Raw genomic sequence first — 16337 nt, 5'->3', positions numbered from 1 at the left:
TGCTGGGGTAGGCCAATCTCCAGCAGTTGCTGGTTCATTTTTTTATCCCCAGGAAATCTCTCTCTCTATTCTAGCAGAGGTCTGGGGCTTCGCTTTGCTCTGTGCCTGCTTTCATTTGCCTTTCTAGTAAAAGCCAAGTCCTGGAAATGCATTGCTGAAGCTAAACCTGATACCTGACCTTGATCATAAAGTGATGAAGTAAATAAACAAGCCACAGAGCCATGCCAGTGATAATATTTTTATATTCTGGTTATATTGAAAGTTACATGCATGTTACAGAATAGACCCATTTGACCTAGCCTGCGCTGCCCTGACATGGCAATGCCTCTGGGGGGGACACACACTGAGGCCACGGGTTTCGATGGATAAGAGCCACTTGGGGGAAACCATTCAGCACCCTACAAGACAGGCCCTGTCATGGGGGTTGACCCACACAGATGTTCACCTCTTGTAGTGGGATGTGGTTTGGTTTGACATTACATGATGTTAACCTCTTCAGGGCACAGAGTGCAGATTTAAAGAGATTATGGTCCTGAAGATTTTCCAGGTTCTGTATTAGATGCACAAGGTATTTCCACAGCCCACTCAGGTCAGTTAACAGCACAGGCATGATGGAATAGATACAGGTTTTAAACGGTGCACAATGAGAATGGGTCTCATTGAGAGGGAGGGTGCAATTCACACAGCCTAACAGAGACACATGGCAAGTGACCTCAACCCCACGACCAGGAGGCAATTGGGGCAGCATGACATGCCAAGACAGGGGCTTTCTGTCCAATGAGTGCTCTGCCAGGACTCTGGAACCACTGAACTCACATGAAAGCAATGCACTGATACCAGAGACCTAGAAATTCAGCCTGGGGTTTCCTTGCCAGGAGAGGGTCCCTGGCCACTGGCCTTTCCCCAGAATAGCACACATCCACTTGCTTCTTTTCTAAAGATAATAGCTGCTGCTCCAATAAAGGAGTAATATGTCAACACAGTGCAAAAAAAGAGATAGGAAGATACCAATGAAAGGTTGAGTTTTAGCTCAATAAAATACCTGAAACCATTCTACTTCTATTCAGTGTTCATGGCTATGACAGACAATGGACAAGTGTGAAACATGAACAATCTTGCTGTTAGCTAACATGCATTTAAATTGTATGTTTTGATTCACTGACTCACTAAGGACTCAAGTGAAGTTAACATGATGAATATATATATAATGTGTATATAAGAATACAGATATATAATGCTGTATATATCGTGCTGATATATGTGTAACATAATAAAAATACGAGTAACAGAGAATATATAAAATATTTGATAATAGACACATTACAGATGGTATCGGTCCCATAGCAGATGTTGCTTGGGTTTCAGAATTATCCGCTTCCTCATCAGATGGTGTCATTTGTCACCTTTCAGACTGTTTATATGCCAGAGTGAATAAACAAAGTGAACAGTCTACACAAACACAGCTTTTAGAAATCCCAAATGCTTCTGCGGTCACATTGCACAGGCCCTTCTGTAGCTAACAGAGAATTAGGCTAAATTGGCCCTAGTTCAAAATTAAGTATCTGGGAGAGGAGTTTTATCCTTTATGTAGCAGAAGTGGAGGCCAGGAGGGGTTTCTGATAGACTACACTTTCAAAAGAACTCAAACCCAGGCTCAAGGCTTCCTGCTGCCCAGGTGCCACCAGAGGTGGTTGTGATAGCACATGACAAACCAAAGCAGTTTTTAGGCTACAAACCACATCTCAGCACAGGGCCACCCAGCACATTGCTGTGCTGTCCCAATAGAGTCAATATCTGGTCTTTATGGACATGAGTGGACTGTGCTTTCATGAGACAAAAAGGAATTTTCTAAGGAGCACTATGAAGGGAGAGATCTGGTTGACTGGCGAAGATCTGAGAAGTTTGAGTATCTGGCAGAAGAGCACAGGTTAGGCTGTACTCACCAGTGGTTACCAAAATAACCCACAGCACTTTTCTCAGCTCCAACTATCAGGAAATGGTCAATGTACATCTGATGCCTGTGGTTCCTATGGCACACTTGATACCTATGGCATCCCCCTTTCCTTTTAATGAGTGCAAGGCACAGTCCTGACTTCACCATAAATACCCAACCCATCCCAACTTGTTCTCCTGTGTAAATTACCCTGCAGCAGGATTCAGGGAAAAAAGATTACATGTGTTGGAATCCAAATCAGACAGCTACAAGAGTAGGCTTTTAGGTTCACATTTTCAAAAGATGGCCTTGAATTTTGGGTGTGGAATGACTGCCCCTGCGTGTTTGTGTGATCAGATGGGATAGTTAGGCCTGAAGTACCTGTTTTGCAGGCATACATGTGATAACTAGGCAAACAATCAGCTGAGCATGTAATATTTGCATGCACAAATTTGTACACCTAGCAGAAACTGACTGAAAATCTCTGTGTGTGTATGTATGTGCATATATGTATATAGAGAGCTGTTCATTTTAAGCAACCACTCAAAGGACCAGCCAAACCAGATACCTCCTGGAGAATGGCTTTTTAACTAGAGAACAGGAAACACGCAGATACCTTAAAGAGGTTACTTAAACTAACAAGAAGTCACCCATTGGTGGCAGTCCATAGGGCAGGGTCTTACTGGAGAAAGCAAGAGAAGGGGATTAAATATATTGCCAATTAAAACAAGATTTGTTTGGTTAACTTGCGATTACAAATTTGAATTCCCAATGTACCTGTGAGTCATTTCAGTCTTTCAGCAACATCTTAAACAAGTAAATGACATGCGGGAGTCTTTCTGCTGGGAGCCCATTTGAGCCTGCATTTCTGGCCATCTGTGTTATGCAACGACATACTGAACCAAGCTAATTCTCTGAGATACCTGCAATAAAATCAGTAGAATTACACCAGGAGTGAATGTGGGCCAGCGATGGCGTGATTATCCTATATTGTAACTGCTGAACCAGTTTTGGTCATAGCCCCAGTTCTGTTCCTAATCTATTTCCCTTCAAAGTCAGACAGAAAAAGGCTGCTGTTGTGGGATATTTTCTGCTCTAACCTTTTACTTTCTCAAAGGGGAGGTGAAAGATGTGTGAGGTCCCTTTGCAATGGGTTGGGCCCATTGTGATATTGCCACTGTACCACCTTGCAGGATGACTGACAGAGGGGTTACATCTTCACACAGAGGAAGGGAATGAGAATACCAGGCAGTGGCCCTGCCATGAGGCCTCTAACTTTCCCAGGCCATTTGCTTGAGAGAAAGAAAAATAAATGCATTACCAGAGTTTGTTTCCTGGAAAGCTCAGCCCATCTAGCTATGTATTTTTATTCTGTCACCATGGAAACGAGGCGTAAATATTTGGGGATGATTTTTTTTGATAGTTTTTGTAAGTGTATAAAAGGTTTGCAAACCCATCGTTTATTTTATTGCATGTTGCATGCAGTTACCCATGCTCTGGATTGCCAGACCTGGATTCTGAGCATGGGTGGCCCATTTTAACAAACTGCTGAGAGTTTTGTAACTGATTTTAAAAAATTAAAATACTGGCTCGTCAGCTGTGGAGACTGATGTCCTGTGTTTAGCCACAGGCAGTCTTACCACAAGCAGTGGCATTGCAGGCTTCCTAGGAAACCCCCCCGGAGGAGAAAAGACATTCATGCCAAGGTCCAGTCAGTCCCTGGCCTTTTCACCAGCAGGGGGGCCAGTTTCTGCCAATCATGCTTCTGATGGACACTTAGCTTGAAACTGGGTTGAGATCCCAGCTTTATTTCACACAGCACCCCCACCCTCAAAGGTCTGCAGATGGTCACAACTTCTGGTGGCTGCTGAGCTGGGCTGGAACCAAGGGCAAAGGCTAAAGTCTGTGAGCCGTAATATTTTTCAAAATGAAAAAAGTCTGTCACCTTCCAGAAGCCCCACTGATCCTGTCATCCTGCTTGAACACAAACTGGCCAATTGTGTCAGCAATACAAATATGTACGCCCCATCTAAACAGAATGAGGAGCCTGGACAGAGGGAAATGGACTGCACACAGCTCAGCACCATTTGCCCTCTGTTCAAGAAGGCAGGGTTTTATTTCTCCAATTTCCACTGATGCCTTTTCTTCAGGGCTGTTCTCAGCAACTGACCCAAACTGTTTCTATTAGTAATGTTCTTTCAACAAGTTTTACCTCTTCTAATGAACTTTCTCTTTTGGGTTGGTGCAGAACTCTCACTTTGGCATGCTGCTCTTGAGAGAATAACTAGGACAGGCCTTCAACAGCAGGACACCCATGGTGACAAGTCAAACACACCTCTAAACACCTGGGGAGCACTGAGTAAGGCTGTGCATAGGCATTGTGGGGTTGTATATGGCTCTGGAAATGACAAGCTCACTAAATCTAATGCAGGCAGAGCTCTGGGTTGCTAGTCAGCAGTCTCAGTGTTTTGGATAATGATGTTTGTTTTATTTTTCTCCCTGTCTCCTGCTCAAAAGGACGTTGTTTGTTCCAGCAGAGGTGGTGCGTTGAAGGGCCTATCACTCACAATAGCCTCCCGCAGCACACTGACAATAGGAAGTGTGTTACTAGCTGAAGAGAGCAGTCTGGGAGCTCCAGTTACACCCTGTACCTGGGTATGGCATGAATTGAACTGTCATTGTTACCAGTTTGTGATTCTCATCTGACCTTCCTGTGTCCACACAGCAGCTGTTTTTAAAAACAATCTTGTGACACCCATGTGAGCCCACGCCTTCCACGCTGCCTGTCTGTGACTGGATCAGTGCATGCTGGAAAAACCCCATAGTGCTTCTGTGTCCAGCAGATATCCTGAATGAGCAGCAAGTGGGCTGTGCTCCCCCTTGGAAAGCAGGGAGGACAGAGGGCAGGCCAAACCAGTCATGTGAACACAGTTTGCTGGGGGTGTGCAGGATCTACATTGCAAGTAACAGTGTCTCCCAGGATCCAGGAAGGCAGCCACATGGCAGTCTCTGTCATGGCCATGCCATGGCAAGACACTGGTGCTGCCATGGCTATGGTTGCTAACTGTGCAGCCACCATGTCGTGTGTGGACATAAAGTGCAATTAGAGCTAATTCTGCCTCTAGCTAGTCTCAGACTCAGTGTCAGGGCCCTCAGAAAGCAAATGCTTCAGAAGAATTGAGGTGGCTTTCACTCAGGGGGGCTTGCTGTTGAACACCTCCGCCCTCAAAGACTGTCACAACCACACAGAGTTCTAGCACTTAGAGCACAGTCACTTCAAGGTCTTGGGCCATGGTAGGAGAAGACAGGAGTATTTTAACACCCTTTCCATGCCATTAGTATTTTACATGTTCAATTCATCCAGCTGGTTACAGTAGGGTTACCAGAGAGCAACTGAAAAAACAGGATGGGGGTGGGGGGTAATAGGTACCTATATAAGAAAAAAATCTCAAAAAATGGGACTGTCTCTTTAAAACAAGACATCTGGTCACCCCAGGTCACAGCAAGGGTATCAGACCAGTGTAACCTGATGTGCGAGTAGGGATAGGTGAGGACATAGGGTCTAGCAGCTCATTCATATGGTTGTTTTGGATAAACATTGAAGTATGGAGACTTCTCTGATTCTCATCTGAGTTTATCTGAATAAAGCCTGCTCAGATCCAGATAGAGCATTGGACACTATGATCTTGTCTACAGTATACAGTTTTGTCTGCTAAAGGCAGCTTTTATCGATAGAACAGTGGAAGTGTACACACTATAGCACTACTTTTTCTGGCAAAACTTTCCTGTTTTGCCAATAAAATAAAACCACCTCAGTGAGAAGCAGAGAGCATTTTGGGGCAAAGTTATAGCGACAAAGCAACACTGCTGTTCGTTATGTCAATGTAACTAACCTCCCCCAGTATCTCACAATGCCCGCTGTGACCACTCTGTTCACTGTTTTGAACTCCGCTGCCGTGCAGGCATGCACCCCTCCCCTTTCATAACTCTGGGAAGCTTTGACATTCCTCAGCATGGAGAGCAACACGCTCCCCTGCTTGAAGTACAGGAGAGGGGTGGATCAGTCTGTGGGCTCAGGAGGCTATAGGAGAACGTGGAGGGAATCACAGGACCTTTAACATGGATTCCTGCTCTCCCTGGAACTAGGAACACAGTGGCAGACAGAGCAGGGGAGATGGGGGAGAGACTGCTGTGCTGTGCAGAGCCAGGGAGGGAGGAGGGGGCTGTAGTGGGGGTGGAACATTCCCCATCACCATCTCAGGATTGTTTGGACTTACAAAGACAGCATGGTGACACACTCACTCTCCCCCAACACACACACACACACTCGCACTCTCTCATACACTCCCTCAACACACACTCTGTCTCCCCCCCGAACACACACATCCTGTCACACACTCTCCCACCCCCACCCACTTTAGTTGAAAAGCAGCTGGCAATCTAGTAGGATGCCCATGGAATGAGAAACTTACATCATGTAATGCTGTGCCTGCCCCATGAGGCATCCCAAAGCATCCTGTGGCCAGTTGCACGGTGGGATAGCTACCCACAGTGCACTGCTCTGTGTGTTGATGCAACAGCTGGTAGTGTGGATGTGCTCTGCCAACACAAAGAGCTAGTCTGGACATGCAACAGCAGTTTAATTAAAGCGGTTGCTGTATGTCAGCATAACTTAAGTTGACAAAACTCTGTAGTGTGGACAAGACCTAGGACCTATAAGCTCTACAGGTCACCAGATGAGTGCAAAGGCTCCTGCAAGCCTCCATGAAACTACTCTTGACAAGCTTGCTGTCAACTGGCTGCCGAGATGACTCTCAGTAATGCAGTCTAAGACCAATGAATAAAATCACTGGGGCTTTTTCATAACAGGGATCTTGGGAAGGGAGCAGGGAAAGAGACTGTAGAAAAGGAGACACTTGGCACATAGGAGAGAGTCCAAAGCTATGTGGAAGGAGTTTAGAAATGCAGTTGAGTGCTTTCTCAGTTTGGTATCTTTAAGGCAAAGCAGCTACAGACTAAAGGTGGGATTTGGAAAGAGGCATGGCTCACAATGAGTGCCTAGCAGGGGATGCAGTGCACAGGCTTGCTACATTGCTACTTGATTAACTCTTTATAAAACTCTGACCGCACAAATCTGGGCAGGGAGTCCTTCTCCATCAGGGCAAAGATCCGCTTCTGAGCCTCATTGAAGCTGTTCACTGATGGCTCCACCAAGTTCTTCATGGTCACAGCTTTGGTGCAGTGGTCGATATTCACCTGTGATGAGGACACAATAGGAAGTGAACAGGACAAGGACTCGGTGCCTAAGCAAGAGAGTGGGAACCACACTGTGCTATCCAGATACAGATGTGCAAACAGCAAGGTAAATGATCAAAGCTAGGTTCATTGGTGCTGGGAGGCACTAGTCCTGACTCCATAGTTCAGGTGGAGCTTTGTTTTGTATCTAAAGAAAGGATTCAGCCTCTTATTTCTGTATGAAAAATAGCAGGTTTCAGAGTAGCAGCCATGTTCGTCTGAATCTGCAAAAAGAACAGGCTTAAGATCTTAAGAGCATAAGCTTTCGTGGGGTACAAAGTGGGCTGTAGCCCACGAAAGCTTATGCTCAAACAAATTTGTTAGTCTTTAAGGTGCCACAAGTACTCCTGTTCTTTTTATGAAAAATAGAATGTACCCTCTCCAGAACTACAGCACCGACTCTCTGGAAGTGAAGGAATGTTCTGGGAATTCATATGAAAACCCTTTCATTAGTTTATGATTTAAAATTAATATATACTGGGTCCTTGAAGAAATTTACCATTTTGTTGGTCTTTTCTTTGTCCAGAATGTTGTTAATAATGGAATAATACAGACATGTTAAACTTTCCATATTGATAAATTGATTGAAATCTTGTGCACAGGCTGCATTTGGAGAAATCTGTTTGTAATCAGATTTAGTTAATAATTATATACAACATCCTTATGATTATGATTAGATAAAGACAACTCTTACAAGTGGAGCTATTGTGCTATTAGAGGTAACTCTATCAGTCACCACTTCGCCTCTACAGCTAATTTGCATGTAACAATCCTATCAGCTACAATGACCCAGTGGTATGAGGGAAACTGGACCCATACTCTTCAAGTGTTCCAAGAATGCTAGGTTGGGCACCAGTGCTGGAAAATCAAGAGCACAGGGGAGCCTTACGGCACAGAAACAATAGGACAGGGCTCTCCCCATCTCCCCCTGCACAGAGCGCCATCACACTGACACTGCTCTCTAAACCTGCTAGTTAGGGGGCACATTCAGCAGTGCACTTTAGCTGCTTTGCTCTACTCTGGTGATAAAAAGCAGCTGAATGCCCTGTGTAACTGGCTAGTGTGCTCTGACTTCTCTGTGTTGATTTGGCGCCCCGGGGAATATGCCCTTAGACGTTCAACTACAGAAAAATGGTTTAATGTCAATGCTGCATATTATCATCTTCTGACCAATACTGCACTGTTCCAGTATTGTCCTTTGGGGTTCTCCTTTAAAGTTGGTGTGTGCAATTGTAAATAATTTTTCAAAGCTAAGGAAATTCCTGGACAAAACCTACATTAAAAATCATTATCTAAAATGCCTTCAGCCCGGTTCTACCATCATTGCATGGAGTTGCTGCAGGGAAGAGTTAAAGCTAGCAAGCTGCCTAGAGGCCAGTACTGTAGCTGGGTGGATAGTGCACTAGACTATGGCTCAGGATACTGTGGTTCTAGTTCTAGTTCTAGACCTGCTGAGGCAAGTTACTATCCCTCTCCATTTTCCCATCTGTAAAATGGGGTTAATGTTACTGACCTGCTTTGTAAAGCACTGTGGGATGGAGAGTTTTAGAATATAAGATATTCAGGCCTGCCTGTAAAGGCCTATACTTTAAGAACTCGGGTGTATTTTTATCACTTAGCTAGTTACAAGGGTATAAAAACAAAGAATCAAAATCACAGTCTGCCTATGTATGGGCCTTCTCTCACTAGGATAGTCGGAGGCCTTGTTCTTAGGCTAAGGCCTTTGGCTAAGTAGCAGGGACAGCCATAAGCTGGGAAGCATACAGTCACATCTTCACATCTCAAACCAGTCACATTGAAATAAAGTGACATTGGGCTGTTAAGGAAGACAATCCTGTCCTCATATGCCCATCACCACCAGATAAAGAAACAGATCTTAAGATGGTTAAAGAAAACTTAATTTGATAGCATCCTGTCAGGCAAGAAATCACTTATCAATGATCGTGCTTGTAAAACCCTCATTTCTGTATTGTTTTATCTTTGTGGCCCCCACTTTTCTATTGTTAATCTGTCTTGTTCTCTAATTGTTTCTGTCTGCTGTATAATTAATTTTACTAGGTGTAAATTAATTAGGGTAGTGGAATATAATTGGTTAGAGAATTATGTTACAATATGTTAGGATTAGTTAGTTAAATTTCAGTAAAATGACTGGTTAAGGTATAGCTGAGAATATTACTATATAAACTGGGGTCAAACAGGAAGTGGAAGGGAAATTGGAATCATGCTTGCTAAGGGGAATGGGAACAGGGACTAGGAAATGGGGAACAGGGATACAGGCAAGGCTCTGTGGCATCAGAGCTGGGAAGGGGGACATGGAGTAAATGCTCTGTGGCATCAGAGCTTGGAACGGAACACTGGGGAACAGACTCTATCAGAGATAAACCTGATTGGTGTGAAGGGCTTCGGAATATGCTTGCTTGGAAACTAACCCCAATAAACATTGCATTGGCTGCACTTCGGACTTCTGGTCTTTTGCTGCTTGCTGTCTGTGTGACAAGAACCAGGAAAGTGGGCGGGAGAAGGGAAAGCCCTCTAACAGAGCATGCTAGATAAGAGCTGTGTAATTCTTCCCTTAATGTGTTTAGATTTCCCTTAACTCTGATTCTCCTGGTTTTATTATAGTGGCGGCAGGGGAGGAGGCACTATAGTTAAGGTTCCATCATGACATCTATTTAAACTCTGACCGCTCTAAAATCTACATGTTTAGCTGTAGTTGGATTCTTCTGCAATTTGGTGTGTACAGCACCCGCTCCAGCCCTGAAGGGGTTTAAAGACAGCCCTGGGAGAGGGCTGTGGCAAGAAAGAAAAGCAACTAGGCTGATTGGGCAAGCAGCGGCAGCTGGGCCACACTCTAATCAGGCCTCAGATGGTTGTATAATGGCAGGGAAGCCAGGGGCAGACATAGTCTCTCTCTGTTTACAGAGGGAGACGGGCCTGGCTGCAGGGAGCGGGACGCAGGGTACCTGAGTGCATCGGGGTGGAGAAAGGCAGAGGAGCTGGGGAGCTCCAGCCTGGAAAGCTCCAGGCTGCGGCCTAGCATAGGCCAACAGGTAGTGGGGGTTGCAGAGTGCAGCCCAGGGGTAGGCAAAGGCAGCAAGTCCAAACCCAACCTCACTAGTAATGAGTAGGCTGATACTGCAGTCTGCCCCAGGGTATCTAAACCTACCGCTAACCAATCCTGTGGGTTGTAAATGGAGATGAAGCGCTTGTACATTTCATCAACTGTGGGATTGGCAGAGGAAAGGTATGTGTGTCAATGGGTCATATTCAGATATTGCTGAGAGAAGGGCAGAGGCAGGGCTGGCTCCAGGCACCAGCATCCCAAGCAGGTGCTTGGGGTGGCAATTTGCAAGGGGCGTCAGTCTGTGTGCTTTTGCGCCCAAGCAGCGTGCCGAATTGCCGCCGCGGATGGCAGGGGCAGTCTGTGTGCCGTTAGGGTGGCTCGCACGTTTCCGTAGTGGCGGTGATTCCGAGGCAGCTTCTATGTTCAGCTGTCCCCGGTGGCACAGCTTCTGTCTTCCGGCTGAAGACAGAAGCTGCCGCTGAATTGCTGCTGCCGCGGAAAAGCACGTGCCGCCCTAATGGCACATGGACTGCCCCCACCGTCCACATCAGCAATTCGGCACGTTGCTTGGGGCAGCACAAACAGTAGAGCCAGCCCTGGGCAGACGTAAGGTTGCATGGGATTCCTTAACTCTGCATTTCCTCATTTTCAGACATTTGAGTTTTGTGCAACTGAGCTTTCTGCCATGGGACAACATATCACCAAGCAACCATAACTATGCATTACCATAGCTTTTTGCCATGGATGAATACTTAGTTTGGGGATAATTGTGACATTGCTGTAATGTTGTTTCCCTTAAATTACTAGTAGGAACTCTCAACTTTAATGTCATCTTGCCATAGTTGGTGTGTGGGAATATACATCGAGACAAGACATCAGAGGGGCAACTGTGACATCTCCTCTGCAGCTTCCCAGGTCGCCTGTCCTGCCTTTTCCCACTCTTTGTTTCTTTGGGCCATAGGGTTTCTCCACAAGAAAGAGATCAGTGGATTTCCTGCTGGAAGTGATGAGATCTCCTGGATGGGGCTAAGAGATGGAGGGGAAAGGTGGAGACAAGCCTTGTGCTTGGAGAAAGGACAAAGGGAAGAAAGTAAAGAGGGAGCAGGTGGGTTAGGAGATAGTCCTGCAGCAGCATTTTAAATAGCTGTGAGTGTTAGTTTGTAGGCCTGAGGTCCAAAAGGAGGAGATCATAATAATCAAGGCAGGAGATGCAAGGGGCTTGGACAAGAGCTTTTATCAGCTTTATAGGTAGGCAAGGCTGGGTCTTCCCAGTGTCCTAGGGGCCACAGCAGTGAGGTTTAGACACAGTTTGGATGTGTGGGTCTGGGTGAGGGCCAGGTCAAAGTGATATGCTGGTTACCGATGTGAATGACAGGGAAGCTAGGGATGTAGTCTGGGGTGGGGAGAAGGAAGGGCTTGGAGGAAGATGAACAGCGCCATTTAGGCTGTGTTACTTTTCCCTGAGAGATGTCAGAGAGACAGGTAAGATGTCAGTGTGGATGAAGCAAGACAGGTCTGCGAGAGACAGGTAAACTAGTGAGTCATCACTATAAAAATAAAGCTGTTGCTGGCATCACAACATACCTAAATACATGCACATTTCTCATGTGTTCCTTACCAGTAAAAGCAGCAAAGAGTCCTGTGGCACCTTATAGACTAACAGACGTTTTGGAGCATGAGCTTTCGTGGGTGAATACCCACTTCGACATGCATCTGACGAAGTGGGTATTCACTCATGAAAGCTCATGCTCCAAAACATCTGTCAGTCTACAAGGTGCCACAGGATTTTTTGCTGCTTTTACAGATCCAGACTAACACGGCTACCTCTCTGATTCCTTACCAGTGTAAGCCAGTTTCATAGCTCTAGGGAGGAATGGAAGCTGGTGTGACCAAAGTGCAGCCACCAGGCATGGGCCACAGTGACACTTCTCTCTGTACCAATGCTGAATTGCATGCTGGGAGCTGTAGGCTCCCTAGGCCATGCCTCTCGATTGTAGACATGGTGGATGGAATCCGTTCCAATTTTTGCACATTTTCTATGGCTCTTCAGGTCTAGACAAGATGCCAATGTGGCTTTCAAGTGAGCACAGTGTGAGCAACCTGCTTTGGTGCCCTCTGACTGGACTGACCTCTTTAGGTGCCTCCGTCTGGATGAACTGCTCATAAATTTTCTTAGCCTTCTCGGCCATCTTGGTGGGGGACTTGATTTTCTTGTATTCTTCACAGGCAATCCAAAACTCAATGTTCTCCTCACTGAACTCAGATCTAAGGAAGCTCCTGAAGCTGGCAAGCCCATCTGCTCAGAGAGAAAATTGGGAAAGGCTTCTCTCAACATCACACTCCCCAGTACAATCAGCTGGAAGAAATGAATTTGTCATGGTTGGGGCAGTTTGAGAGTGGAAGGGAAATGGAGCAATCCCAGCCCATGCACATCCAGTTCTGCCAGACCCAACCTTTGTTCAAGGTGTTTGCAATGACAATGTGAGATCATATCACCATGTTATGACATGGCACAGAGCAAAGACCATGTTGTGCTGACCTGTGAGGCTGAGTCTGATCACAGTGATCCCTTCATGCAATTAGTACCGCAGAACCCAGAGATGTTCAAGCTCTCTGTACATTATGAGCAATCACAGAATCCAAACCCAATCTTCTCTCACCTCACAAACAAGCTCTTTTCAGTTATGGACATGTTTAGGTCCTCAGCAAACAAGCCCAGCATTATTTAGCTGCTTGACTTTCGCAATTCTGCTCTGGGACACCCTGAGCCCTGGTGAAATGGCACATCTGAACCCAGATCTGAATTTCCTATGTGGCTCCTGTCTCTGCAAGGGCCCAAACCAACAACCCAGGCCTCTCCTGGAGTTCCCTCCTGCATGTCCCAAGTCCGGGGGTGGGGGGAGCTACAGGGAGCAGAATGGAAGTGCCATAATGCATTTGAGTACATTTGGGGGAAGGAGCCTGTGTGTGCAAGTCTGTGCTTGATTCACAGGGAGAGAGAGGGAGAGATGGTATAGGAGTGGAAAGAACATAAGAATATATGGGAAGGGGTCAAAGGTTCCTCTTATGCTCCTGGCTGGCAGTGCTATGGGTGGGGTTGGGGGTTCCCCCTCATGCCCCTGGCTGGCAGTGCTGTAGAATGGGGGTCCCATTGTGTGCCTGGCTGGCAGTGCTGTGCGGCGCAGGGGGTCCACTCATGTGCCTAGCTGGCAGTGCTGTAGGATGAGGGTGTCCTCATGCCCCTGGCTGACAGCCCCATAGGATGGAGGTCTGCTCATGTGCCTGGCTAGCAATGCTACGGGGTGGCGTTCCCCTCGCCCACCTAGCTGACAGTGCTGTAGGGTGCAGGGGGTCCCCTCGAGCTCCTGGCTGGCAGTGCTGTGGGACTGAAGTGTTATATTTTGAAAATGTTGCAATGAAATATTTGAAGGGGTTGGGGTGTGCGCACGTGTGTGTGCGCATGTGTGTGTGTGTACAAAACCATTCACTTTCCTTAACCCAAACTGGTATTTTTCAGTGAATACACTAGTCTTCTGGAAAATTTCATCAGGCTCTTGTGCATGCACCTTTTCTCCCAGAAGCCAATTCCTGTCCGGCCCTTTCTCTTTAAGCCTTTCCAAAGCTGGGCGGTGCTCATATACTCATAGACTGATAGACCAACAGGCCATAAAGGACCATCGTGATCATCAGGTATGACCTCCAGCCCATCGCAGGACACAGAAGCTCGCTCACCCACTCCTGTAATAGACCTCTAACTTCTGGCTGAGTTAGTGATGTCATAAACAGATAGTTAAGGGTTAATGTCTCTTTTACCTGTAAAGGGTTAACAAGCTCAGTGAACCTGGCTGACACCTGACCAAAGGACCAATCGCGGGACAAGATACTTTCAAATCTTGGTGGAGGGAAGTCTTTGTTTGTGCTGTTTGTTTTGTTCTTTGTTCTCTCTTGGGACTAAGAGGGGCCAGACGTGCAACCATCTTTCTCCAATCTTTCTGAAACAGTCTCTCATGTTCAAAATAGCAAGTACTAGCTAGGAAAGGCCGATTAGTTTTATGTTTGTTTTCTTACCTTGCAAATGTGTATTTTGCTGGATGGATATTTTAACTCTGTTTGCTGTAACTTGTAACTTAGGCTAGGGGGGAGGGAGTCCCTCTAGTCTATGTATAGCTGAAGACCCTGTAAACATTTTCCATCCTGGTTTTACAGAGTTAATTTTTACTTTTTCTTTCTTTAATTAAAAGCTTTCCTTTTTAAGAACCTGATTGATTTTTTTCCTTGTTTAAAACCCAAGGGGATTGGATCTGAACTCACCAGGGGATTGGTGTGGGGAAAGGAGGTGGGGGGAAGGTTAATTCCTCTCTGTTTTAGGATCCAAGGAGTTTGGATCAGTGTATCTCTCAGGATAACCCAAGGAGGGGAAGTCTGGGAGAAGGAAAGAAGGGGGAATGGTTTATTTCCCTGTGTTTTAAGACCCAAGGGGTTTGGGTCTTGGGTCCCCCAGGGAAGATTCTGGGGGGACAAGGAATGTACCAGATACTGGAATTTCTGGTTGGTGGCAACGCTATCAGATCTAAGCTAGAAATTAAGCTTAGAAGGGTACATGCAGGTCCCCACTTTCTGGACGCTAAAGTTCAAAGTGGGAATAATACCTTGACAGTGAAGTTCTCTAATCATGGTATAAAGGCTTCAAGTTACAAAGAATCCACCATTTACACTAGTTTAAACTTGCAAGTGACCTGCAGAAGGGGATAACCCCCTAGGTCTCTGCCAATCTGACCCAGGAGAAAATTCCTTCCTGACACCAAATATGACAATCAGTTAGACCACCAGTCAGACACCTGGGAAAGAATTCTCTGTAGTAACTTAGGGCCCTCCCCATCTAGTGTCCCATTATCAGCCATTGGAAACATTTGCTGCTACATGCTGCAGATTAGCTACATGTTGTAGGTAGTTTCATCAGACTACCTCCTTCATAAATTTATCAAGCTCAGTCTTGAATCTATTTAAGTTTTTTGCCCCCACTGTTCCCCTGGGGAGGCTGTTCCAGAAAGTCACTCCTCTGATGGTTAGAAAATGTCATCTAATTTCATGACTAAAGTTGTTGATGGATAGTTTATACCATTTATACTTGTGTCACCACTGAACTTAATTTCTCTCTCTCCCTGGTATTTATCCCTCTGATGTATTTGTAGAAAGCAATCACATCTCCCGTCAGCTTTTGCTTGCTTAGTCTAAACAAGCCAAGCTCTTTGAGTCTCCTCTCACAAATTAGGTTTTCCATTCCTCTTATCATTTTCATAACCCTTCTTTGCACGTGTTTCAGTTTGAATTCATCTTTCTTAAGCATGGGAGACCAGAACTGCACACACTATTCCAGATGAGATCTCACCAGTGCCTTGTACAATATAGTAACACTTAATTATCTCTACTGGAAATACCTCACCTGATGCATCCTAGGACTGCATTAGCCTTTTTCATGGCCACATCACAATGACGGCTCATAGTCATCCTATGATCAACCAATACACCCAGGTCTTTCTCTTCCTCTGTCAATTCCAATCCAACATCCACAGTTTATAGCAAAAATTCTTATTGTTTATCCCTAAGTGCATGATCTTGCACTTTGCATTATGAAATTTCATCCCACTTCTATTACTCCAGTTTTTAAGGTAATAAAGTTCTTCTTGTATGATATTCTGGTCCTCCTCTAGGTTAGCAATACCTCCCAACTTTGGGTCATCCACAAATTTTATTAGCACACTGCCACCATTTGTGCAAAGGTAAGTAATAAAAATGTTAAGATTGGTCTCAAGACTGATCCCTAAGGAACTCCACTAGTAACCTCCCTCCAGCCTGACAGTTCAACTTTCAGTATGACCTATTGTAGTCTCCCTTTTAATTGGTACCTAAATAATGGCAGAACAGCAGTGTGAGATCTGCACAAAGCCACTTCTGCTACTGCCACTGTGGCCAGAAGACAGCTCCCCTCTGCCTCCTCTGCAGAGCCCCAGGGGCAAGTTAGAGTCCTAGGTGCAGTATTGTGCT

General features: G+C 45.7%; 1 protein-coding gene across 1 annotated transcript in view; it reads right to left on the bottom strand.

The window, feature by feature from the left end:
* Window positions 1-229: 229 nt before the first annotated feature.
* RGS5 (regulator of G protein signaling 5) overlaps window positions 230-16337 on the bottom strand; it is an 81731-nt gene continuing 65623 nt past the window's right edge. Inside the window, exons 4-5 of the mRNA XM_050963428.1 lie at window positions 12422-12588; window positions 230-7189 (exon numbers count right to left, since the gene is read on the bottom strand). Of these exons, the coding sequence (XP_050819385.1) occupies window positions 7028-7189; window positions 12422-12588 (329 nt within the window). The 3' untranslated portion in view covers window positions 230-7027. The remainder of the gene's footprint in view (window positions 7190-12421; window positions 12589-16337) is intronic.

Source organism: Gopherus flavomarginatus, chromosome 7 (genome assembly GCF_025201925.1).
Source record: "Gopherus flavomarginatus isolate rGopFla2 chromosome 7, rGopFla2.mat.asm, whole genome shotgun sequence".
Classification (NCBI taxonomy): Eukaryota; Metazoa; Chordata; order Testudines; family Testudinidae; genus Gopherus; species Gopherus flavomarginatus.
This window is presented reverse-complemented; position numbering and strand designations above follow the sequence as displayed.